Below are 27399 nucleotides of genomic sequence, written 5' to 3'. Positions count from 1 at the left end.
ACTGTATAATTTGAGGCTACACCCTTATGATGCTATAATAACATCAACAATAGCTTGTTCTGATTTTTTTATACCGCTGTTGTCAAGGAAGCAGAGAGGGTACAACAAGCCCTCACATCAAGGACTGGAGGTAACTGATAGCACTGAAAAACTTCTCAAAGTAATTTTGCCTACATACCTGTGGACTGGCTACAGGACTACTCCTGAAGGCCCTGACCTCTGTCCTCCCTGACATTGGTTACTTGGTTTAGACTGTATGTTTATTCTACAGTTTTAGTCATTGTTCTCTATATTCATGAAGTGTCACAGATAACTAGCTAAAATGTAAATGTAATGATAAAAGCACTGCTCTATCAGAGATGGGGTGTTGGGCTCAGTGTCACCTCTGAGCGCTACAGAAGATGGTGCGGCTAATGAGATGTGCTGTCGTAGACAGTAGTGGTGCCCCACTGACCTCCAGTCTCTTGACAACCTCTCCAAAGTCTTCTGTGTTGTTATTGATGGAGCGCAGCGAGACACTCTCACCACGCTCATAGTAGATCTTCATGGAGGCGGGGCTCCCCGTGGACCAGCCAATCACATCCCGCGTGGCACAGTTAAACACGACCGCTTTGGCCTCCTGATCCAACAGGATGATGAAGTCATTTGAAATGGCCAACAGGCATTCGCGTTCAGCACCGGCGACCTGGTCTTCAGCATGAACCTGCCAGGTCACGGCTCCCAGGCTCCGCAGCTCCGCCCCACTGTACGGGCGCACCTTCTCCCGTCGCTTGTGCGCCAAAGAGATGAAGGGGAACTTCCCAGTGGGTTCTACTGGAGTACTGGTCACATGACGCTCTGCCAAGTCTCGAAGATACTCCTGCCGTGTACGTGTTGCCATGGCACCAAATTTATCAGACTTGTGGGCTGCGTTCTCAGCGTTGATGACTTTGCCCAACAGGAAGTCCCTGAAGACAGTGGACTTGGGAAAGGTCACGCCCTTAGGGATTGGAGGACCAAAGGAGGGAACGTCCTGGGAACGAGTGACCGCCACACTGCAAACAGGGAAAAAGAGGAGAAAGGTTGGAAATTACTGCTACAATATGTAAACAGACACTGTAATCCATTCCTGATTTGCAGCAATGTTCTTCAAACGTATATTTTGGTCTTAAAACAATCAAAACAAAAGGTTGCAGAACTACAAAGGGACACAATATGTCTAAAGTATGTATAACTGAAGACAAATACATCAAAATAGAATTAAATAACAAAATATGAATCACATGAAACAAAATGTTACCCATAAAACAGGAAAATATACAAACACTTAAAATTCAACATAACTCAATCTTAGCCAAATAAATAGGGAAAAAAACTTTTTCAAAGAACATAGCATGGGCTTGTAAATCAGCATAGTGGAGACATCTTTACGTAGTTTTCTCTATGGTAATGTTGTCTTTGACCTGTTTCACTTATAAAAAGGTATAAAAGAGGGTGGTAGAATTCCTACGGGTAAGGCTCTCCTCGTGTTACCCTCTACTGCTCCATATCTATTAGCACACAATGGATGTCCTTGAGATGGATTAATATAAATTAGTGAACAGCTGTAGGTATTGTTGTGTCCTTCTTGTTGACAGTTTGCTCAGCGTGGGACAAATTTAGCAAAGTGTGCTTTCAAACATATTGGGATAAATTTACCATTTGGGACGCCATGCTTGGATTATCAAATCTGTTGGCAGTATGATTATATACAGTTTGCCTGCATAAATGGAGGCTATAAGGGTTAAGATACAGTACAGTGAGTAGCATATACACTAAAACCATTAGTGCATGAAAACCAAGTCATGGTCTTGGATAAGCTGATGGGACAGTCCGGACAAATCCTCATCCAGTCCACTCAACAGATAACAAGTCGTATCCTGACTATGCCTGACTACCCCCGGCGTATAAATACTATACATCCAATCACAGTTGACAGGCCGGCTCCCAGTGCTGACACCCTGCCACTCTCTGCTACATCATGGGACGAAAAGCAGGGCTGCGGCTAAAGCTAGCAAGCACAAACGGCCTACGTTCCCTAAACAAAGGGCTAGTTATGCAATCCGCCTTGCTGGCCCCGTGTGACTTTGAGGCAGCGGTTGAAAGCAGCAGATTAGCACCCCGCTGGCTCTGGGCCACTTACTCCTCTAATGCTCTGGTCTGGCTCAATATGACCTGAGCATTATCCAAACCTCAGCAGCAGTGTAACAGGCTATTAATAACTACATGACTCAAGAAATCATAACATACTCTATCCTTCCCTAATCTATATTAATAAAGACACCCCATGCTCACTCGATATGGAGACAGAGGACATGATGGAAAAAATACAAACACATAATATCAAGTTCCAAGCTAGTATGTGTGTGTTTAAGAATTTTGTGTGTATGTGTATGCAAATGTGTGACTTGCAATCAAGTCAAAATCAATGCATCAACTACTCTGCATGGTTTTAACAAAACCAACATATCCCAATCTGCCAACATCAACAAAAACACCTGCAGGGTGTACCTTACCTCTAGGTGTCACCCAAAAGCAACCATGTTCTCACTGAGTATTACTGCCCAATGTCCTGAATCGTTGTTGCAATCAATGTAAAGTGAATCCCTGGGTCGATAATAACTGGATTATCTTTTGTAGCTACAATCCAACACTCAAGATATTCCACTCAGTGCGGTACAGCAAACCATCAGGGAAAAGAATCCGTGGACAAACAGTCAGGGGTGAGGTCTGAACATTTGGTGCCTTGGTCCAAGGAATAGGACAAGAAGCAAAAGGCTCAGAGTGTGTGAGTTTCTCTGGGTGGGGTAGATAGATTGTCCTCACTGATTCTGTGTCCCGGGCCTCTCCATTTCTTCCATAAAGCAAGCTAAGAGAACCAGCATTGTAGCCTCTCTCTTTTCCCAGAGTTTAAACTCAAGCATGACCCCTTTAGGCAAAAAGAAGGCTGAATCAAGGTGTCCACGGGTTGATGGGCTGGAGCGCTGGTCAGAAAAAAAGGAACGAGAGGGGTGAAAAGAAGGGCTCCAAATAAATTAGCCTGAATTTGACGCGGGTGCGAGCTGAGAGACAGAAGGCTGGCCTGACCCGTCCACTCCGGAGAGAGACTCTGCGAGCTCTGAGGGACTCTGCTCTCAACAATCCTCCCCGCTCACATGCATGTCCTAGCGGAGAGAGCACTTCATGCGCATGCCGCTAACTCCTTCAGACCATTCCGGCTCCCGCTGCCCAAAGGCAAAGTGGCAGGCAGGGAGGGAGGGAGGGAAGGAGGGCGGGGGGGGAGAAGAAGGAGGGAGGCTTGTATTATATGTGTGTGTGAAGAGGGAGCCTTTGAGTGAATTTGTGTGCCTGGGAGAAAAGTGCGTGCATGTGTGTGTGTGTGTGTGTGTGTGTGTGTGTGTGTGTGTGTGTGTGTGTGTAACCGTGTGCAAGTGAGCATGAGGACAAGGTAAAAAGGAGAAACGGGAGTAAGAGAGTGAGAGGGAGCAACTATGTGTGAAGTATGTGTGTCATATCTGTGTAGAGTACAGAAAGTGTGTGCGTGGTGGGGCAGGGATGCGTGTGAACGCCACTGAATCGCAGTCTGATCATCACGAGGCTTAGAATCATCCAGCGGAGGAGAAGAGGAGGACGACTCCTATCAGTTGGACAGCTACTGCAGGGCCAATCTATTCCATTTGATCATAATCAAAGTAATTTATACTGATTGAGATATGCAGTAGACATGACCATGCACGATCGGGAGCGACAGGACAGTCACGCAACAGGCTTTTATGTTTGACCCATGCCTTCCAGTCAATGCTTTTGTCTTAATGCTACTGTGGCATACAAAAACAAACTGCTGGTAGCACTGAAAGTGGTATTGCACTTTCCCATAAAAAAGGGCCCAGTGCTGCACTGAGATGGCAGTTAAAACCAGGTTTTTATTCAAAATTGGTACAGGGTTGTGTTAGTCTAATTCACTTCAAATTGACATGAGTCGCTAGATAAAGTCATATTTATTCTTACCTTGTGGCTAAACCGGCATCCTTTTAATATCTTGTTTTAAATTTCTTTAAAGTTGTTTTATAGTTTTGCGTTACTGTATCTGTGCTTCCACACCACTAGCAACACATGTGATCGTAGACCGCCTCTCCTTAACCTAACCTCAGTCTGAGTTGCAGTTCCAGACTCATAATTCTCTGAGTTTTTTTCCACTTCCTTCCTTTGACAAACCACATAGCATGCATACATATATATAAAAAGAAAGTAAGGACTTGGCAATGTTTCTCTTGTGGTCATGACACATTTACCGTTCACCTCAATGGACTGCTGAAATAAAAATCACAAACCCACCTGTAACATGTGTTGTCAGAGCAGGGATCGTGCACCCGTACAATGATGAAGACATGTTGAAAGTGAGAGCGAATTGTCTTCGGGGTGAAAGGGTGAGCACCGGGTTCCTGGAACACGATGGTCACAATGTCGTTCCCTATGTGGCGCTTCCTCAGCAACTAATCGATGGAAAACAACACAGTCCAAATTAGAGAAGTATGGGACTTGAATCTGAAAGCAAAGTCATGCCAATCATATAGTACATTTCATTTAATCACATGGAAATAAAAGTTTCTTGAGAATGAAAGTTGGATGGGAGTCAAATCGGATGACTAAGCCAGGAGTTGCATAAGCATTCCTCGAAATGATACACCCTTTGCTCTATATGTTTCCAAATAAAGGAGTTTTCCTCTCCGACTTTACCTGTTGTTTGTTGTTGGGTGTGTGAGGCAGCAGAGTCGACACATGGAACATAATCTCATAGTCCTTGTAAGTCGTGTACAAGGAGTGAGTACCCGTGGAATCCGCTGCAGGGGAAAATAGCAATACAGTTTTGAGGACCATTGAACAATTACTGCCATCCATCTTTCTCACATGTATATTCTGTGTGCTTCATGGCTTCTGTGCAAGACAGGATGCAATTTCACCATAGCCCAAACAACTAGGCAAACTGTGGATCAATGTCCGCCTGGATAAGATGGTCAATACTCAATCAACTGTTTTAGTGTCAACCTGGAAGTGGAGCCCTTTCCATTCTTTTGTCACATAACAGTTTCCAATACAATGGACAGTGTCTAAATGTTTATTAATTTGTATTCAATGTTTCTTTGTAACAACAAAGTCATAAACCATTCAAGTCAGATTTCCTAGAGTTAGATTCAGTGACAGCACATCCATGCACTCGTTAGTACCACTGAGCGACTATTGGAGAGGATACACCAGAAAGGGAAGGATACATGAGAAGAGAGATGAAAAGGAAAGTGTCAGACAGACAAAGACAGTGGCATAAAGTGAGTTCCAGTGAAAGGAAATGTTTGACCAAAAGCAAGATAAAGGAACAAAGTACAAACACTATAAAGTAAAGTGTAATATGAAACTAAAGTGGAACTAATTTAAAGCAGGACTGCAACAGGTAAAAAAAAAGTTAAGGCTATTGGCTCGGCAGCTAAATACACATAACATCTAGAGTCTCATCTTCATGTGTGTGATTGTGTGACAGAGAGAGATCTAGAGATTTGTTGGGAGTTGTTACTTTTGGTGTCCAGCTGGGCTCTGTACTTGGTGAAGCCCTTGAGGCGAACCTTCTCCCCCAACAGTTGGAGGAACTCTTCCAGGGCGGGACCGGCCATCTCGTTGTTGTACATCTCTTCCTCTGTGCTCTGGCCCGCTCTGCAGTACATCACCCCCACCTTCACCTGAAAGCTCAACTGGGGGACAGCAACAAAGCAAACACTTGTCTTTAATAGTTAATGTCAGTGGCAGAGTACAATGTAAGAAATCACAAAACATAAATACTCTCTCTGTACAAATCCAGGCAAGCGATTGTTGGTAGCTGCAAAAAGTTTAGATTCTGTGAAATAAAACTTGGCCATAATTAGCTTCTTACCCCTTGCTCATCCAGTTTCATCAGCTGCTCAGTGACTTTGGGCGTGTTGAGGGCCAGTCTGAGGCAGGACAGATCCAGCTCGGGCAGCACATTCTCCAGTACCTCCTTGATGGGCAGCCCCCGAGTGGTGCCGTGCTTAGAGGTGGAAGGCACGGCATCCTCCAGGACAGAACCTCGAAGAGTGGTCAGCTGAATGGAGGGAGACAGAGAAGGAGGGATTACAGAGAAGAAGATAAGAAGAGAAAGAACGCCTTTCAGGAATCTCATGGAGATTAAAAAGACTGATAGCAAAACATGCCTGTCCAGACGACAAAAAAAATAAATAAAGTTGCTGCAGTTTTATTAACGCACTACCATCCTCTTACTGTACCCTTAAAGAAATTGACACAAAACAACAAGACGATTACGTCTCAAGACGTTGGGGCAGATTGAAAGTGGAACTGAGGAAGAAGTGGTGGGAGGACTCGTCAAAGCATTCTGTACACACAAAGTTCTTATTGTGCTGGGCTCTGGGAGGGAACTCAATCACTCAGATATCGTAAGCAGCTGGAATGGACCGAGACAATCTCTCTTATGAGCTGTGCAGGGCCTGTGTTTACAATGGAGCTGTGTTCTCCATGTTTGAAAGGTAGTATAGAGTGCGGGGGCCCAGTGGTACTTCAGTCTGTGGGGGTTGTGTGGGGGGTTTTAATCACATGCACCTGTCCTACTGCAGTCCACAACAAACAGCCCTAGGCAGGTGCCTTCTTCCTCTGTCTGGGAGTGTCCGTTCATGTAATAAATCCTAAAACCCAAACACAGAAGACTGGGGGCCAACAATGCAACTAAATATGACTGTCTATTTTCACTGAAACACTCTCCACAGAGTGGTTTGAGGTTGTTGAGCACTGACAGGCCTTGGAGCCTGGAAGACGAGTGCACTTCCTCAAGTTCCTTCACACATTGCTGATATTGAGAGACAGCTGAATAGTCCCAGGGCCGGTTGCATAACAAGAAACAAGGACTGAGGCTGGTTTAGCCTCGGGCTGGTCGGTGTAGTATGCAGCAGGCATTGTAGCAGTTGAACTACATGCACACCTGCTAACAAATATTAGAGATGCCTTATTGGCCGACTGAATTTGTTTTCTGACTAAGAACTTTAATTGACAGCATTCCCTAAGAATTCTGTAACATTTCTTCAATGAAAAATGAAATTGTACGGTTATAAATTATGAACATGCTATGTAAATAGTATATACATATCAGAGAAGAATCACAAAAAATAGTATCCTATTCTGTCTATGTAGGTCTATTACAGAGAGTCAACCGTTTATTATCTAAAACTATGTTCTTGTATATCTATTTATTTATACAAAACTATTTATCAGTATCTATTTAAATGTGTATTTTATATTACATTAACACCTACTGACTGTGCACGGCATAAAAGGGGAGGAGACCCTGTTGTTGGCAGAAGAGCCGGTCCTCTCTTTTTCTCCAAGTATATTTGAATATTTCTCACTTTTTGCCCGATTGTCCAAAGAAGTCGCCGTAGTTAAAAGGGTCTGAAAAGTCATTAAGGTGTTAATTTGTTTGGGACAGACTCTGAGACTGATCCGGTCAACGGGCAAATCAATCAGTACATTTTAACTAAGGACAGAAGGTCTACTATAAACTGGATATGAGATTCGAGTAGGCGTCAAACAAAATGTATGTCTATTTTCACAGTCAACCAAAAGTTTCTCTTCACACGGCGGAAGGACTAAAGTGGTGTGGTGCTGAGGTTGAGATTGTGGTGTAGAGAGGACAGGACACTATGGCTGACCTCGCTGGTTCTGAAGATGAGACGGTAGTTATACTGCTGGCCGTGCTCCTTGTCCTCCTCCAGCTTCTCCCTGCGCAAGCTCACTGCCACTGGCCCCAGTGCCTCGTCCATCCCAAAATAGTTCCAGTGCTCTGATGAGGAGGAAGTGGCAGAGAAAAAGATTACATAATTAAAAAAACATCTGTTGGTTAATATCAAACTTTAGTGCTTTAAACAATTCACATGGTAATGAGTACATAATTAAAGCATTTAAATTAATTTTACCCCTCAGATAGAAGAACTTCCTGTAGTAGTAGGCTCCCAGGTCCACATGCTCCACAATGTATTGTTTGCCCTTTTCGCTGAGCGTGCTGGGGCCTTCCTTTGGTCCCTCTAGCACTGCTACTCCAGCGTTAGTGCAGTGTGTGCTCACAGATGTTTCGTACACGTTTCCCTCCACACTCAGGGTCCCTGAGCCATTGTGAACTGTTCCACTGCCCACAAGCCCATAATACCCTGCCCCACCTACTCCCATTCTGCGCCTCCCATTGCCATCAGCACCTATCTCGTTGCGGAAGCAGGGGCAACTTAGCAGAATTTCATTGCTCTGTTCATCACCCGCATCCAGGCCAGGACTGTCCCTAGAACTGAGGTCTTCCTGGCTACCACCCGGGGAGCTGTAAGGCAAGCTGTGTGTGGACGAGAGGGTGGAGGTAGCCGAGGCTACAGCAGCCGCAGATGCCCCCGTGGTGGTATTTTTCCTCTTGCCTGCAATCTGCCGCAGCTGAGTAACTTCATTGAGGTCAAACAGCATGCTTTGCACATCATAGTGGGCAAAGCTTTTCTGGCACACCCAGGTTTTGAAAAGGGGGCCTGTGTCCTCCGTCCGGCTGTCCTCTATGTCAGACCCTGCTTTAGGGGAGTCAGACTCACCCCGCACGCTCCGAAGTTTACGAAATATAGACTCACCCCCTGTCTCAGATTTAGTTCTTCTCTTTGGGGGCTTATCTCTGGCTTTAGGAGTCTGGCCATCTATGACATCCTCCTGAAGATCAAAGCTGGCCTGCTTTTGCCCCACAATCAGCATGTCTTCTAGTTTCTCTGGAGCAGGGCTCCGCTGGTCCACTTTGTCCCCTTGATAGGCCCTAAGCATTTCAAAGAAGCTCTCTCCAGATGGGCCATGCTGATCTATTGATGAGGTGCTTCCGTATTCGCGATGGAGTGGGGACCATTTGGCTCCCGATGCTGGACCCCAGTCCTCTCCACTGTCTCCACTGCCTTCCATCTCACTGATAGTCATATCACTGTTGCTGCGCTGACGGATGCGTCTCTGTCGTGGGTTTCTATGTGCAGGGCCTCTATAGTCTCCTGGGACTAGGTACCGGGTGTCAGGGCTGTAGTTGTTGGCCTGGGCCTGGGCTCGATTCTTCAAAGTGTTGTGAATGTTACGCAGCATTGACGAGTCCTGAGGGCTCATTACAGAGCCTAACTTAATGTGACTTTTGCCAGCAGAGGGCACACCAGAGTTCTCAGGCTCCGTAGCTGAGTGCCACATAACCCCTGCAATGTCTCTCCTTGGGGGCCAGTCAGCCACCCGAGCTCGTACACCCATTTTAGGCACTCCTGTATTCACAGTAGCATGGACATTGTCTGTGCGGGTTGGCACAGTTCCTCCATTGACCATACGGAGGTGACGGGTGAAAAATTCATCAGTGGCGGGGATGGAACCCCCAACAGTGCGCTCCATTGGCGGACACTTCAAGCTGGTCATGACACCAGTGCAAAATGCTAAAGGCACTTAGCAGGGAGACATGTCTGCCTCTGGGATGGGATGCTGCTCCCCGACTTCATGGGCAGGTTGATTGTTTGTTTGGATCGACAAGTAAGAGGCAGAAAAAGGGGCAGTCCCACTTCTTCAGCAGTCAAGCCTTCATACTGCTTCCTTGACACTGAACCCTCCGGACAAACTATCCTAAAAAGAAAAGAAAAATCTGTTAGTACATATAATCTGAGTCTGGAGAGAAGATAATCACAAATACATCTGTTTTCTGACACGTTACTTTTCCTTAAATATATATAACTGTAAATAAGTGAAAAGGGTAGCAAGTCTAAAATTAATACGTTTTTGAAATAAGATCCTTAGTATTGGAAAACCAGATGACTTTATACCCAATTGGCTGTCATCACTGACCAGTTTTACTATCCTTGACATGGGAATCACAATTCTTAAGATAAACAAATATACACATTTTTTCACTACTTGATAAATATTAAAGTTTTAGGGTATTCATCCATACTTTTCTAGTTTCAGTCTGCATACAACAGGGCAACTTTTAATGCTTTTTTGAAGACAAATGGGGAGGACATCTTTACAGATATGCAAATCTCTCTGTAGGAAATGACAGATACAAACCTGCAGGGAGAACTGAATGTGGATGTATATTTTTCCCCCCTGTGATGGATTTTTTAAGAGCCAAATGAATGTTCAATTTCAGATAAGAGGGCCAAAATTTCAAACCAATTTCAGAGTAAGCATCGAGGGGAAACATGAAAACTGACTTTGCCCTAATGACTTAATGTATCCAAAACGATCAAGATGACTTTGTATTTTTATAAACCTGTTCATAACTTAAGCCAAAACGACATAAAAAAGGGAGAGAAACATCCCAAGTCACTGACTCCTGCCTTGTGACTTGACTGACGTCTCTTTGCGTGCCTTCAGTAGCCAACATTGGTAAATTGTGAAGCAGAGCTGCAGTTTTCTTGATCAAATATCCAAAGCTGCACATCAAAAAGCAAAAGGGCTCTTTGAAAGTGGGTGATGATCCTCTGCCTGACAAATCAGGCCAATTTAGCAGTGAGACACTGGGAGAGATTAAGGCTCCACTAGCAGCATTGCCTGGCTGTGGCTGTGATCACATTAGCCACTAGCAAGCAGTGCACTGTGACAGACCTACAGCACAGCCACCTTCACACTGCATCCCAAGTTTATGCTGACTAAGACAAGTACAGTACTAAGACACACTACAGAAGACCTTGGCTTTCAAATAGTAAGTCAATCAAATATTGAGTATAAAAGTACGACACAAGTAAACAAAGATGTTTATGACATAATAAGAGTACATAATACCATGTGACCATTTCCACAATGGCACGGTTACTGAGCTCAAATGTTCTGACCACTTAAGTGAGGCCAATATCAAGCAAAAGCAAGCTGCAAAATAAAAATGTGTTCCTGCATTTTTATTTTTACTTTTTTGAACCACAAAAATCAAAGAGGGTTTCACGTGGAGCCTAGTAGTCTGATAAAAAAGACGATCAGAGCAAAGACCATCAAATAGAAAGGTCAATTTTCAGATGTCATAGCTTCATGGTTACGTGACACAAAATCTTCAGCCAGAAGAAATTAGAATAAGATGAAAAGAAAAAAAATTGCCACTCTTATCTTACATCTGTCACATAAGTAAGGTTCCAATGGCACGGGGATACAGTGTCTGGAGCAGATTAATAAAAACTCATTAATGAATAATAGAAGAAAAAAAACATTCATGTCCTACTAACACTCTTATTTCTCTGACATGAATACGAGTGAAAATAGTGGGAAATATATGTTAAACTGCAGGTCCAGTCCCAAAGTGTTGGGCCTCATTCCCGCATGCTGCCGAGCATCCACAGGGACAGACAGAAGAGGAGAAGTAACACACAAAATATGTGCACATGCACACACACACACACGTCCCAGAAAACAGGCCGCCAATCCACTCGCTGAAGGAAACACAGACAGATGACTGGCTTCATGGTCTTGTCAGATTAAAAGAAGTGTGGCATCGCGGCTGCGGGAGTCTGTCTTATGGCCGTTTGTGTGACAGAGAGAGAGAGACAGGCTGAAAGAACAAGTCAGAGACCCCACTCGGGCTGCCACCTCTTAGCCGACGTTTTGGTCTTGGGCGACTAGTCCATTAGTCGTTTTTATGCTTTTCTTCATGCTGAAGGATTTATTAAAAAACAAAAAACAAATAAGCACATCTCTTCTATACACAAGTATTAAAATGGGTGCTTCAAATAATTCTTTGTTTCTCTGAGATTAAATGTATAAATTGGTGAAGTGTTTGTCGCCAAAGAATTTCTTTAGTGAAGGACAGCCCGAGACCCCACAACATAACTCTTCTTCCAACCTATCCTGCCGTCCCCTATCCAGTCCCTGCTGAATTAAACAGAGGATTTGTTTCACAGCTCCGTGGGGCATGTCCAGACAGCTAGAGCTTGTTCACTAAATTAGGTTAACTTCCTGTAATTGTGTCTCTGACCTCCCAGCTGCTCCGTCAGGCTCGTCAAAAAAAGATGAGCAAAGCACTGGTGCAGATGCAGACGAAGGGTTATTTCACGGCACACCTCTGAGCTGTTACACTTTGTTGTTCAGGTTGTAGGGACGGGTCTAGACACCAAGCTACTCTGATACAGTAGCATGCCCTTATAAAGACTAAGGCTGCATTTGTTGCAGTTGACTCATTTAGGGGCCACACACACACACACACACACACACTACAGGGAATTAAAGTTAGACAGACAGCAGTCAGTCAGCAGAAATGTAGTGCAATGATGAATCACAAACATGCACCTAGGGTCTGAGTTTTTCAAATCTGACTCACAATAATTTGAGCAACTTAAGAGTCATCATCAAGACACAGCATGGGGTGCAAGACACTGTCAAAGACAGAGAATCCCGGAGGGGGATTGCTGTTGCTGATCTGGCTTGGCTATCTGGTGTCCTCGAGAGAAAGGACAGCATGCTGGAGTTGAAAGACTCTTCGTCCTGGGTCTCCCAAACAGAAAGGGAATGAAGTTTCTCAGTGGACTGGGCAATGTTTCCAAAAACGAGACAAAGGAGCCGAAGGATTGCCCTACAAGCTTGTAATTACTGCGTGCTTGAATGGGGCTAAGGGGATGTTTGGCTGACACCATTGGCTTTCAAATAGGCACCCTACCATTTAGCCCATTGCCTCACCCTGTCCCCTAATCTAAGAGCTGCCTGGGTTGTTGGGCAGCAGGCACAAAGGTCCCTCTGTCCTGGGCAAGACTGGGGCCCCATTCCAACATAGCGAAGTCTTTGAAAATTGCCTGGCACAGGAACCTCGCTGTGGCTGTGTATATGGGGCCTGTCAGGAAAACCAAACGAATCAGATGCAATCGGATGCAAACACTGAATCCAAATTTGGAAACAATCGAAGCATCGAAGAGATAGAAGGATACATTTATGACGAGCACAGGAAGGACTCACCCGTCCAGAGAAAAAGCAAGAAGGCTTACAAAAAAAAAGGCAGAAAATTATCCGATTTGTGTTCGTATGGGTGCGACTCGCTGGCGCAACAGATATTAACTGACTGAGATTTGGGGAAGTAACATGATGGACCTGATGAAAGCTGCAGTTACTCTTTCACAATGAGCAAGCTTTTCCACAAGGTTGTGCACCAGTCAGACAGTGAATGTAAACTTAAGTAATAATAAATCCACTGACTCCTTTACGACATAATTTCCTGTCAAGGAAGTAGTTTTCAGGAGTGAGAGATAAACTGCGGCCCCTACACATTCACCGAGCTGTAGATTAACCACAGCCACCCATAGCCACAACAGATGCACAGGAAGTAACGAAGCATCTCCACTACTCCCCCGGCTCCCATCTGCGTAGCTCTTCCTTTTTTTCCCCTTCTTCTTCCCCATTTTTTTGTTTTCTCCCCTCCTCCTGTGTATCTGGCTATAAACCAAGCACAAACCTGCCCGTCTGATTGAGCAGACCTGAGAACCTGACACCTTCAGAGAAAAACAGGCGGGCACGCTGGCAGACAAGCGATACTCGCATCATCCAACCGCAAGCCGACGTTCTGGAATTCCACCAATTTCAAGTGGAGGAAGTGATGAACGTCTGCGTGAGGGGGGAAAGAGAAGTAGGGCATGTTTGGGCAAATTCTTCGAGAAAAGTACAACACTGACTGTCACAGTGATGTCAGTTATAAAACACTTTAATGTCTGCCATCACTTTCCAATCACAGTCTCCTATCTTTGCAGCCAAGTTGTACCGAGAGCCTTGATCTATGAAATACCAGTTCTGGATGAAGTAAAACGCCACAATAATATGGGAACTGAACCGACGAATTGTTCAACAGACCACACATGCGATGCAAACTCTGCGTGTAGTTGGAGCACTTCAAAAACCGGTGGCAGTATATCCACATTCATCATCTCCATTGTTCTGCGATGTGCTGCTGTTCTGCCCCGTCTCTGGGCCCCTCGCTATCACTGCAGCACAGCTCAATGAGTAATGGGCATAGCTAACCACTGGCAAAGTGAATTTCACTCACTGCCTTACACAAGTAGACAAGTCTGGAAGAGCGCCAGGATATATTCATTGCCATTATCTCCAGTAGGGTGTCCTCGATCCTTCCTCTCTTCTTATCCAGAAAGTGCTCCACCGGGGTTTCACATGTTACGTGGCTGAGGCAGCAGGATAAATAGACACTTGAAACACTTGACGGTGTTTATTGTAAGAAATGTTAAACCCAGTCCTATTTCCAATGTCATTATCGGGGTGAGCGAGTAGTTGGACAAAAACACCCTTTGTCCAAGTCCTAGAGGGTAATTTACCTCCAAATAAAAGCTAATTGCACTGCTAACAACTTAGGTGGTCTGCTTGTCCAGAGTAAAGAAGGATCACTACTTTGTATACTCGAATCTATTAGCTTCCCTGTCAAAACATAAAGATAACAAAGTCAAGCTTGTATTCAATTGATTAAGTACATCAACAGAACTTTACAACTTTAAGGTCCATAAATACATTAATCTACAGAGCCAGAGTTGGTTCACGGCCTTATGTTTAACGTGGTTTTATAGATGGCTTGTTTTTATTGAGGAGGTTCAGATTTAGGCTCGTCAGCTTGTAAAAGCTGTGCATTATGAAGGGCAATGGAGAGAAAGCAGTGTGCTGCTGCCTGAAGAGGAATGTAAAAAATTCTAATGAGGTGGCTGCCTGGCCGCCGCAGCAGTCGGGAGCTGAGGTTTAAAGTAGAGATCTGCTCGAGGCTGCACTTTCCCTCTTCCTGCCCTGTCTGCCCGGCTCCATCGCGAGGACTCCATTAGAGAGACAGCGAGCTCCTGATGCACATGGACAGGTACACGCAGAGACAAAGGCTCAAATACATACATGCACGGAGCAATACCTTTAAATAAATTCCATTGAAAACTTCAAGAACACAAAAAAGTTTAGCTCATGAGCGCAAACTCATGGGACAATAATTATATCTGAATAAGACAATTCCAACTGCTTTCTGTTTCTGAAACATCAAAGGCAGCACTGTTCTGTCCCATGTCAGCTTGCGGAGATGCTATTTCTGTAATACCTCATACCGTAAACTAAGATTACCTTTTCTTGGAAATCATATTTGAAAAGCAAGTTATGGTCTCTGTTTGGGTCCAAATAGGGATGACCAGAACAAATAATCTGTTCAATCTACCTCATAATCTCTTAATGTAAGACCATTGAAATGTATAATGCACAATGGTCATGTGTAACTCTGCAGTAGTGTTCTCAACTTGTAAGTGCCATAATGTGCCCTGCAGCAAGTGTTCGCAGATGGGAGGCCAGTGAGGGATTATAGTATCTTCTTGTTGCCGAACAGACAGTAGATAATGGCTGTGATTTGTAGACCTCTCAGACATGAACTTTGTTCTTCTCAATCTTTTTATAAGGTGATGAAGAGATAAATTATACATCCTCATATCAGCACTGCCAGCTTTCCATACCCACGTTTAATGAACGGAAAGCTGACAAACAATTACTGCAGTTTAATAAGTTCAGGGACACTTCTGGTAACTAGTAGCCAAATAGTATAGAAGTCGGTTGTAGCGTCACAATGTTTGACCCGTCTTCATGTGGTGATATACATCTCTATTATGTAACATTGTGGGGACAAAATGCACATACAAATAATGTAAATTATTACACTTAAGGCTGAAGATTTGGTTAAAGGTTAGTTTTAGGTTACAGTTAGAATTAGGCTGGTAGCTGGTTATGGTTAAGGTAAGTCTCAAGTAAATAAATGTAAGTAAATTGAATGTCCCCAAAAGTCAAAGAAAACACAAATATGTGTTTGTGTGTGTATGTGTGACAAAAAGTCTTGTGTAATTTCTTGTCACTACCTGTTACAGCCGTCTGGTATGAATGTGTCAAACACCTGTTGATCATTAGCAACAATAAATATGCGTTTTGTGAGTGTAAGTAGCACCAGACCGATGAGTAAAATTGTGAATTAGCATCCACTGTGACAACCATGATAATCATTGCACAGCTGTCTTCCATTTTTCTGTCTATATTATTTTGGATTATTTGACAGCTCTTATGAGAAGCTGTAAGGTGACTCCCGCCTAGGTAGTCATTCATTTGATTTTAACAACTGTAGGTCTGTTGCAATTCTTTTGGAATATTTACACATTGTAGTAAAAATGCAGCCATTATTTATGTTTGACCAAATGTTGCATTGCTGACGTAAGCAACCAGGCCACTTGGATTAAACCCCAACGCAATGGGAGCATTTCTCAGCAGCGTGCCTCGTTTAACAGGCCAGTGTGAGCTTGGGGTAAAGAGGCGTTTACAGAAGCACTGCAACTCCTCTATTTGCCCGGGAAAAGGTATATATGCTCAGCTTAATATCTGAAAAGCTGTCAATGTGTTACAAAACAAAAACCGCAGCTCTGCATGGGGGTGGCACACACATTTGTGTGTTCTCAAGTGTGTGTGCTCTGTTGGGATGAGGCAATTTTCATCAGTTGAGGATTAAAATAGAAGGAATGCGAGAGTAGCAGCAGTATAATTAACAGTGATGATGAGAGGAGGGGGGCTGAGTGAATAGTTTGTGCGTTTGCCGTCTATAATTCAGCCTCTCCACGTGCCAGAGGACTCGGGATGGGGGCTTAGCCAGGGGGCCCGCCAAACACTTCCCAAGCCTGCTATTACTTCATTCTCTGCTCACAGGCACTCATGAGCAAAACAAATCAGAGTGAGTGAGCCTGCAGTGCTGCTCAAACATTGTATGTATCTAGCATGTTCTGATTCGTTTTGACTGCTCCACCGGATCAATGTCACATTACCGCCAGTGGCAGAAAGAATTGTGGCGCTGTAGAACGTTGGAACAGGGATAAACAGAGTGGGTCAATCAAAATGTCAATTACATCACGGTATTCTGATTGCGTGAAATTTGGTGCCATAGAAGGGATTTTTTAGCTTGTGGCGTGCACAGCTGGGACATCCTGTGGTCAGTTGGTCGGTCGGTCTCTCTCTCTCTCTCTCTCTCTCTCTCTCTCTCTCACACTCACACACACACACACACACACACACACACACACACACACACTTTGTTATTGAAATATCAATCACGTGGCTCCATTGTTGCTAATGGAAACAAACTAATCAATGCTAAAATGTTACGGCTCGAGATAGGATAATGTTGGTTACCTGATTGGGTCACATTGCTTTAGTAATTATTTTTTTTTACTTCTTGGCGTCCCAATTGTCTTCGATCGATGAGCCTCTAAGTCCAAATTGCTGTTACTTGATTTTTAATCTGTATTAGTGTATCAAACTGCAAAAAAAGTGAATATGATTGTACTCATGAGGGCAAAGCCCGGACTTTTGTTTCAGTGTGTAAAACTGTATGAGCAGCGAGGTCAGTTGACAGCAGCCCGACGGATTCTCAAGTCAGAGGGGGTCAACATGACAGATGTCTGTGATGTTTGGAAGTCATCCACTGCGCCCTCTCTCACATCCTCTGCCTGATTACACAGGTATCAAACCAGCCAAATCACAGAGGACTACAAAGACAGACTCCTGATTGGATGCTGCTTTAACTCAATAAAGTCAATTTTAATTTGTTGCAAACTAAGAAATAATTATGGAGTGAAAATCATAGCCTACGTGCCCATTCACCAACCTTGTATCTGTTGCTCAAACACAGACGCAATAAATGAATGCTCAGATCAGATAACAGCCTGCCAGGGGAAAAGAATGAAAACATTGTCAGCAACAAAGAAATAGCTCACAGGGAACATGAAACCCACAACAGGACTCCTTTGTGTTGCTGCAACCGCATTTTAAAAATGGAATGCTTTTGGAATGACATATTAGTTTGTTCTTTGTTTTGATAGTGCTGTCTGGACAGGTTGTGGCAAGGTGATATTATGGGAGAGGAGCAGTTGTGATGGTTTGATTTGGTGAGGGTCAGTGCCCTGCTGAGCAAACATGAGAAACATGAGCTTCACTGCAGCAGCAGCAGCAGCAGCAGCAGCAGCAGCAGCAGCAGCAATGACCACAAGCTATTTAAAAGCCCCCCAGAGAATGAAATTAAATCTATCATAAGATTCTCTAAAGATCTTTGGAGTTAATTTTGTCAGACAACCTGATCTATCAATCGATCAACAGCTGCTTGGCCAACAAATACACCTCTGCAGCAATAAGGGTGAAGCACTTCAACTAATTTAATAGCCGAGATGAATGGGGGCAGCCGTAATGGGATGCATTTCCACTGTACAAGGATTCCCCACAGGCTAATATCAGTGACGGAGGAGAATGAGAGTGCTGCTAGGAAACAATAGGATCCTTAGCTCACAGGAGTACAGGGGTGGCCAGAGTCAAGGTGAAAGCTTGATTAATAACCCCCCACATTGTCCAAATAGCTAGCACAAGACATTAATTGTGAGCTCTATTTTTTCTATTTTGCAGGCAGAAACATGAGAATAGGATCTTGCCAGGTAAGGTATTTAACGAGGCAACAACATGGGCTCCAGCGCCGGGGACACGACGACCAGCACAGTCAGGGCTTATTATCTTTGCAGAAAGCCTCCAGGGGATTCTCTGCCATGTCTCTGGAGAAGCCTGGCAGACTGTGTTGTCCACCATTAGCCTAATTTCCCAACTGTGGACTCAGTGGAAAGCTCAGGTGTGCCTCAGTCGTCAACATTATTTGTCAGAAATGGCCAATAATTTCTGAATGTTTAGTCTTGGACGTAGAAGGGCTTGATGCGGACACAGAATCCACAACAGCATAGCAGAGTTTTAACCATATTGATTTTGGCCCGTTTCCAGCACGTAGCACAGTGCACTTCCAGTGCAATTATAAACAATCGGGACGCAGGTTAATCAATTCATACAGAGTCATTTGGACTGCGATAAGTCAGCTAGTGTTGCATAACAGTGGTGCCCTGCTAAATCACAGTTAGTGCCAACAAACCACAGTGCAAAACTGCACAGCGCTGAGCTGCTGCTGCTTGCTGCTGCTGGCTTGCTCCATGGCACACTCCTACCAGCTCTGCAACTGTGGTTTATTATGCACGTGAGCCAGTTCCATGAAAGCCACAGCTCATGTGAAACAGCCGCCCAGAGGGTGCAGTGTTTTCAGTACTTTTGTTTCCATTGAACATCAGAGCCCAACAATATTGAAAATACATGACAGCAAAAGGCGAGCAAATTAACATCTGCTTTATTAAATCAGAAAACATCCGACAGTTGTCCCAGTAAGTCTTCTGTTCTTGTCTTAGTTCATTGATAGAGTGAAGCGGAACGCAATTAACACCTCCCCCCTTTTTCCCCCCGGCTGGCAATAATCAGGACTTTGCATCCTCATAAGTCACAGAGGAGAAAAACATGCCAGTTTGCACTGGAGCTCACGGCGAGTCCCTCATTAGCATCTACAATCATGAGTGTTTGCAGAGCAAGTGATGTGTATTTTTATTCTTAGTTTGTAGGGTGAGTTAAAAAATTAGGACAAAGGTTAATATTCAGGGCTCAACAGCAAACCCGGATGTGTACAGGTAAATGTTTTATCTTTCTTCCTCCTAATTAACATTCAAGGTACATCCGAGTGCTTTGTAAACACAAACATGGCAACAACACTACCGCTTTACCTCCTTACCCAGCAGAAACAGTAATAATAACAGCTGAACTAAGCACAAGCGCCCTCGTGTCAATATTCAACTTTGCATGTATTTTACAGACCCCGGTATCCTGGAATACATCAATGAAACACACAGGAAACAGGCATCAAGAGAGGAAAGGCTGGAAAAGCAGCCATGTTTGTTATTAGCCCGCCCTATCTGCCCTTTGCATCTAAGGCGACTTGAAAAATGAAACTACGGCCACGTTCATCCGATAGTGTTCCATTATGAACTGAATTTCAACTTATTTCAATATTAGTTTAATATATACTTGGGGTAATACAACCAAACTCCATGGACATACTGCATTCTTTCACTTCACTCTGTCCACCTGAAACTACTATTTGTTTCAAAGTTCTTCTGAATTGGGAAATAGGCCTTTGGTTCACAGTGGTCTCATTATTTCTTCTCTGCTTTGCTATGAGCAAAGCAGGAACTCACCGGGTGGAAATGAACTCCCTAGTTCCAAAGCAAAGGATGTGAATTTCTTTTAGCAATATGAGGAGGGATTTTTTTTCCCCCCAGTACAGGAAACATAAACACAAACTACAGAGAGAATGCTTTGACTATTTTAGACAACTTAAAGCAGCTCAGGCAGTGTTCAGAGAGCAATGTTTTTGAGGGGGAAACCTCACATGATGTATTGTTGTGCCAGCATTCCTGTTTTACTACAACTCATATTGTAAAAGTGGCACCTGAAAGTGACAAAAACAGTTGTAAGCATGCAGAGGAATGAGGACAAGCTGAACAGACCTGTCTACACATTGGGATCTGTTTTGAGCTCAGCCATGACCAAGCCCTCGCGCATTCCTGCCTGCTTCTCAGATTTCTGTCTACAGGAGGAACAACAGCAAAAACCTCTCCAGTTTTTGAATGTAGAATTATTTTTCCACTGCTGCTCACCCAGGCTCTGCATGGGGCACGGGGGCCTTTAGCTCTGCTTGATGTTTTGATTCCTCTCCCAGCAGAGTTCTGTAACCCATTCCAGTGAGTGTGCAGGACGAGCACAGAGACAGTGTTGCAACTGGCAGACATGTCAAGACAATATCGAGCACGTCATCGCGGTGTGGCAGCGGAGATAGCCTGCAGCGACACATCATCATCAGAATTCCAGATTTTATTATGGAAAGTTTATTTTTGTATCTTCTCTTACTTTAAGGTTTTCTTCAGTGGTTGTTGGTCAAACTTTTCATGTTTTTCATCACTAACTTCCGATATTTACGCCATGTTGTACTATTTTCGGCATGCATGAGGTTTGATGGAAGCAGAAAAGGGGAATTACACAGTGTATGATCTCTGCATGACTTTGGGTTTTGGTTTGGGGTTGAGAGTTGAAAGCAATAGGACAGAATGCAGGCACAGAGAGGTTGCTTTAGCGCATGAGCGTATAAGTACAGACAACCAAATAAAGACACAACTGTCAATCAGGTTTAAGGTCCAGACCAGAGTCAACAGTAACACTTTGCACTAAACTCCCTCAGTGGCAGTGAGCCCCACAGAATCTCTTGCATAGATAATTACAGTGTCCAAATTGGCGAGCATTTTTTGTGAGGGAAAATTTCCCCAAACTTTGTGGCAGGTGGGGTGAAGAGGAGGGGAATTTTCCCTTGTCGGCATGCATTCACACTGTGACAGTGCGCTGAAAAGCGATTACATCATCACTATTGTAGCTTCCGAGCCCTCTGCTTTCCTCCATTGGCTGGTATACAGTGGACTGTCTGATCCAGACAAAGACGGAGCATTCCAACAGTTTAGCACGCAGGAAACGCAGAACCGTTGTCACACTTCATTAAAATCAAACTCATCAACCTCCTCAGTCACCAGCGAAAAGACACTCACACAGAAAAAAACGCTGGAGGTCGTATTACCGTCAAGTTATTTGACTTCTGACTATCAATGACTCAAACCGGCCAGACCTATCACTCATCCTAAAACTGACGAAGCTTCCCTTTAAAAAAAAAAAAGTGATATGTTTTATGCTGCAACTGAAGGTTTTGTCAAAACATGAATACATGACTCATTTTGGTGTCTGCATTGAATAAACAAGCATGAAGGAATTGGCCTTGTTGCCACTCTGGTGCACCAGATCAGTCAAAACCATTTCTGAAGAGCTGAGAATGTTTGAAGGTTTCCAAATGTTTGATTTGTCATCTAATCTATCAACTACGGGCTGCTCAAAGTGACAGGGGCACACGCTTAACAGCAGCCAATCAGGTGATAATGGATGTATCCAAAAGATGAGTTCAAGAAGTTTGGAAAAATGATGCAACCTCAAAGCTTTGTGAGTGAGCAAGCGCATCACTGAGAGACGAGTGTGGTCAAAAACCTACTTCAAATATTACGATCATTAAAACAATAGAGATAAGTTCACTTTGAAATTGAGAATCAGTCATAACAATAATATAAGTATTTGTTATATTAATTAAAACTGTTACTTTAAGCATTTTGGGATGGTCACTTAGCATAATTGCAGCACACACATTCCAGAGTGGCAAATTATAAAGCAGCACAATGCTCCTCTTGTCTTTTATCTTTGCTCGAGCTGTTCCCTTCGAGCCAATACACGAGAGACAATAGAAACATAGGCTCAGTTTAGCAACAGGAAGCATCCCTCTGCGCACGTTGGAACGACTCTACGACAAACCAAGCACAATAACTATTGTTATTGTTGTGCGAGAAGTATGATGCAAAAAGTGAAAATAGATGCACCGTCCTTCAGTGATAAACCAGTGGGAAGACTATTTATGCTGGTAGCCATGAGAAGCAATGGCTTTCTTTCCCATCAAGGAACAATCACATTTAGAGTTTGCATTGAGATGCATTTTGATGAGAGCATGCAGGCAGCACACAATCTGATCTTTGGACTTCTCACGCAGGTATGTCTCATCTCAACCTTGAGTGGGATTATTGTCGGCTGCATCAAACACAGACTTGTTGGTCCATTGTGGTAGATTAAAAACAAAGCCGGCAGCCTTTCCCCCCAAAAGTGATACAAAGCTTTTGCCTCTCCATGCAATTATTTCTCTCTAAACAATCCCATCAGAGAAAGCAAGAAGCAGTCCAGTGTGAATAATGGCTATGATTTAGATGAGACAAAGCTGAGATTAGACTCACTCGTAAAATATTTTGCATTGCAGTGTATGATCAGTCATGCCCATCGTGCCGCAGGTCAGCTAAGCCTATTAAGAATGCTAAAAATCCATGATCCTCGCCACAAGCTAGACTCCAAAGCTTCCTTTTTTCACCTGACTCATGGCCAAGTTATCCCCTCCAACATGCTACCTGAGCAGGCACTATACTATTCAGTTAGAGGGGATGTTCATTGTCCCACCTGCATAGTTGGAACTGTTTGATAGTGCCAACACTTTGTGAATATGCTCGTTTAGACACAGTACTGTTTGAACTTTTCTAGTGTTCACTGGTTGTTACTAATTAAACAAAACTTGTGTTTGTCTTTTGCCCAGCATTGCCAAATATTTCCTATTTTGGTCATGCTCTATATTCTCTATACATTTCTATGCGGCCTATCTATAACCACAGTGGACAAAATCAGTCTGGTTTCTGTATATTATGTACAAATAAAATCAGCAAATAGAGAGTCTGATCGGGTGACATCTGATCAAAGTGTCGTGTGTGTGTGTGTGTGTGTGTGTGTGTGTGTGTGTGTGTGTGTGTGTGTGTGTGTGTTTGTGGGGAGGGGGTGGGGGGCGTGACTATTGCAGACACCCTGTTACACAGGATTTAACATTTAACATGGGTTGCTTCCTAAAGACGAGCCTGTCTGCAATCAGAAGCAACAGAAACAAACCGGAGCTCTCGGGGCCAGACAGATGTGGCACAAGGAAATCACCTGCTTACAATCTGTCCTCGTGCGGCGACAGCACCATTCTGAAATATATATATATATATACAGAATTTTTCACGGTGGTGACATTTACACAAGGAGACCTGCTATATATGTGACGGTGTGGTGTGCACGACACCACCTGTACAGCGTCAGCCCAAAAGCAATGCCATGGGGAGAACAATGCCCTTGACATGCCGCGGATGCTATACGTTTAGACCCAGTGACGGTCGGGGAGATACGTGTATTACCGAGTCCATGCCGTTCACCACCGACCCTGTTAGTTAGACACACTGGCACTGATAGCGCACTGGCTCCACACTGCACCTCCACGCAGCACAAAGATACGCTTTGTCCACAGACAGCCGACAGATGTAGTATGTAACGATATGCGCGAGACCAGCGCCACGTTCCCGACTCACCTTTTCCTCCTTTCTGCCGCGAGCTTTCGGGTGTCACACAATGCGAAGTGAGGGGTTTTTTTGCCTCCTTTTTGTTTCAACTCGTTAACAAGGTCCTGTAAAGTCCGACGCACACGCTGCGCAGCACGCTGTCCTCGCCTTCCCGGGAAACGTGTTCGCTCCGGTTTGAACCGAAAATGCCCCGGCGGCGCCCTCCGACAGGCAACTTGGAAGTTTGATAGAAAGTTACGGGTTTGCCTGGCTGCGCTATGCAGCTGCTGGAGGGATGAGATCATTCAGGCAGCCTCCCCCCCTCTCTCTCTTTCTCTTTCTTTCTCTCTCTCTCTCTCTCCCCCCTCGCTCTGCCCCGGAGTCTCGCGAGAAGCCATCGTTGGGCAAAGCAAACGTTACCGTGGCAACAGTGCTCACCTGTAGTGAGTAGACGAGGAGACAGGAAAGGAAACGAGGAGCTCTCACTCTGCTTTGAAAACACAGGCTGTCCCTGTGAGATAATGCGAGGCAGCGAAAACTCTGAATGTTTCGTTACATCATTTTCTCTGTCGGTAAACACTTTCTGATGTTTGTTATGTTCAGGTTTGGTCAAATTGGAGTAAAGTTATGTTTTATATTTCCGCTGAAATGTAACGAAACACACAGGAGTTTCGGAGCAGAACCCAGTGACCTATTGTTCGGAAAGTAGCAACCTTTCACCTACCGTTGCAAACGTCCTGTTAAAAAAAACACCACACACAGAGACACACACACATATACATATGTAATTCAGGTTGGAAAAAAATGGAGGGAACATTGACAATTTCTAAACCGAGCCTACATTGCTTTGTTCGATATAGGGCATAATTAATTCGCTGTGTTGGTTTGGGTCCAGGCAATACATTGGCTCTCGTAAAGAACTGCATGCTTATTCATATTATTTAGTTAACATTGCTGCAGTTACTTGCAGGGTTGCAAACATATGCAAATCAAAAATATTGTCACGAGATGAAGTTATAATGTATGTTACAATTTACACAAAGTAAAATGCGATGAGGTAGGTTTATTCTGTTATTTTAATGATACATTCGAATTTCGAGAATTCAATTGAGTGATTCATCTCTCAAATTTAAACGATCTTTGGTGGTATTTTTCTGCAAGCTGAGTGTGCAAGGGAGCAGTGCAGAGTGGAGGAGAGGCCCCTGGTATTCCTCCTCCAATATTTGTTGTTTCTAATAGGTAACACTACTGGGCTATAAGCCACAGACTAGTAGGCTTGTGGGAAATATATTAATCAAATGTCCTTGTCGTGTATCACAACAACACAAATATTTAAATGTGATATGCAAAGACAGTGAGTCAGGCTATCTACAAGCATCTAAAACAGTGTCAAATGACTGTTCCACTGTTGTCCCTGCAGCAACCTGCCAAAGCCATTAAGGCACTGCCTGGCCTGTGTAGCCTGTGGCGCTGACATCATCAGCTGATGTGGATGTGAGTGGATGTGCAGAAAACCCACAGCTAATCTGCAGCGGAAACAATGCACGCTGTGCATAGAAAATCAAAGCTGGATAAGAGCTCATTACACAGTGGCCACGCCGATGCTCTTCTAAATGCATGATTTAAGACTTGTCTTCAAGTGTCACTGTGGTAGTAAAGCATTCCTGCTGCTGTGCAGGCTACTGGTGTCAGCAGATCTTACTTGGAAATGTAGATCTTGTGAAGAAAGAAGATTTCAACAGATAAAGACTGAATCAGCAGAGAAGAGGGTGTATAATGCAGAGGAATGGCCTGTGAGCTTTTGAATGTGCAATGAAAACATGCATCATAAGTCCGCACCCTTTCCACTGTTTTTCAAGCCTCATTACTATGCCTACACGGAGCTTTTTGAGATATGACAGCATCTATTTTTGTTAACCTTGCATCAGAGTAACACATCTATATTTGATGTTTTGGTAGTTATATGGTCTGATTAAAAGAAGATACATCAGTGAGCGAGAATATTGTTTTTCAGGGTTTTATTCCAGTGCAAACATTTTGTGAGTGTGTGTGTGGTGAATGTTAATTCATAAAATGATGACAGGAGTTATCTATTCTTAAGATCAAATCAGTAGCACCATCTGCTGGCCAGGCTTTGATAGGACAAGGAGCAGAATGACATGCATCAGGAAATACCTTGCTTTTAAAGTTACTATATTGTAGAATTCCTTTAAATCAAATATATTTATCCACTACTCTTAAGCACTTATAAGGCATCAAATAATATTCCCTAAGCTTTTCAGAATATTATCGTCATTTAATAAGGCTTAAAAGTGAGGAGGACAGCATATCAGCTTTGACTGCGATGGATGGGAAGTCATTAAGAGGTGGAGGCTATTCTTAGGTTTTAGTTAATCTTAACAGTCTCTGAATGTCAGGCTCAACGTCAATGGTGGGGAACTTTTTGCTGTATCTTTTAAAGGGCTCTCCTTCCGGCCCAATGAGAAATTTCTCAAAGTTCCATGAGACGTCCGTCCTGCTGATGGGACTCCAAACCAGAAACTTGGGGTCCTGCATGAAGGAGGTGGGGTCATCATCAGGATAGGGGAGTTTATCTTTGAGATAGGCAAAGACGGGATGTGTGCGTGTCCCGTTGACGTCACACTTCTCAAAGATGGTGAAGTTGGGCTGAAAGCCGCCGCCCGGACGCACATGTTGTAGGGAATTCAGGATCTCACCATTGCTGCAATTCTCCTGTGAATTTTATTTTTCATTTTTGATATTTTCCAGTTGTTTTATACTCCACAGCAATATTGGTATAGCAGGAATATAACAGGAATGGTATATGCAGCAAGCTTCCACTCTATACGAATGTCAGGCTTTCCTTAAAATGTAATTGCAGTAGCAGATACAGTTCTCACACGACAAAGTCATGCTGTTCTTTTGAATTACTTTAATGACAAATATAATGGGAAGTGGTCTCATCAATTAGCACACATAGAAGAACGCACAAAGGTACAATTCATGAAACATTGTAGTGAAATTTACTCATAAAATAGATAATATATATTTAATAGCAAGGGAGAGCACCACAATATTTGAAGTTGTGCATCAGACAAGTGAACTAACACAGCAGGTTTGAAATGAATAAAAAATCTGCATAGAAAGTCATGTAATTTCTGGTATCTAGAGCAGATATTGTGAGGTCAACACAAACCATTTGCTCGACTGACCTGATATCCAAACTGGTTACAGGGGAAACCCAGGACCACCAGCCGGTGGGGGTACTTGCTCTGAAGCTGGTTGAGCTCGCTGAAGTCCCGGGTGGTGGTCCCTCAGAGAGAGGCCACATTCTCGATCAGGACCACCCGTCCCCGAAACACATTGAAATCCAACGAGTCTCCCTCCAGCGTGGTGGCTCTCAGGTCGTAGAAGGTCTTGGCGATGAAGGTCATCTTGAGTTCTGTGGTTCCTCACTGGAGGCAGA

At 43.9% G+C, this 27399-nt stretch overlaps 2 protein-coding genes across 5 annotated transcripts in view; both read right to left on the bottom strand.

Annotated features, from left to right (window-relative positions):
• The window catches only part of LOC137787595 (signal-induced proliferation-associated 1-like protein 1), a 32249-nt gene extending 7923 nt beyond the window's left edge, over nucleotides 1–24326 (bottom strand). For 3 of the 4 annotated variants that reach the window (XR_011077662.1, XM_068580214.1, XM_068580212.1), the window contains exons 1-8: nucleotides 23964–24326; nucleotides 8007–9693; nucleotides 7743–7873; nucleotides 5939–6127; nucleotides 5585–5759; nucleotides 4756–4859; nucleotides 4354–4511; nucleotides 455–1034 (exon numbers count right to left, since the gene is read on the bottom strand). Coding sequence is in view for 3 of the 4 variants with exons in the window: in XM_068580214.1 (XP_068436315.1) it covers nucleotides 455–1034; nucleotides 4354–4511; nucleotides 4756–4859; nucleotides 5585–5759; nucleotides 5939–6127; nucleotides 7743–7873; nucleotides 8007–9492 (2823 nt within the window). In the remaining variant the exon portion in view is untranslated. The remainder of the gene's footprint in view (nucleotides 1–454; nucleotides 1035–4353; nucleotides 4512–4755; nucleotides 4860–5584; nucleotides 5760–5938; nucleotides 6128–7742; nucleotides 7874–8006; nucleotides 9694–23963) is intronic. The other variant, XM_068580213.1, reaches the window with a different exon arrangement.
• Nucleotides 24327–26312: 1986 nt separating this feature from the next.
• Nucleotides 26313–27367, bottom strand: gpx2 (glutathione peroxidase 2). The gene is made up of 2 exons (XM_068580076.1): nucleotides 27146–27367; nucleotides 26313–26666 (listed from the first exon to the last, which is right to left on the bottom strand). The coding sequence occupies exons 1-2, from the start codon at nucleotides 27365–27367 to the stop codon at nucleotides 26313–26315; spliced, it is 576 nt and encodes a 191-aa protein (XP_068436177.1).
• Nucleotides 27368–27399: the final 32 nt, after the last annotated feature.

The sequence above is a fragment of the Clinocottus analis genome, unplaced genomic scaffold, assembly GCF_023055335.1.
Source record: "Clinocottus analis isolate CAN_PGR_092001 unplaced genomic scaffold, fCliAna1.0.p SCAF_17, whole genome shotgun sequence".
In the NCBI taxonomy this organism is placed as follows: Eukaryota; Metazoa; Chordata; class Actinopteri; order Perciformes; family Cottidae; genus Clinocottus; species Clinocottus analis.
The sequence above is the reverse complement of the archived record's forward strand: the minus strand, read 5'-3'. Positions and strand labels throughout refer to the sequence as shown.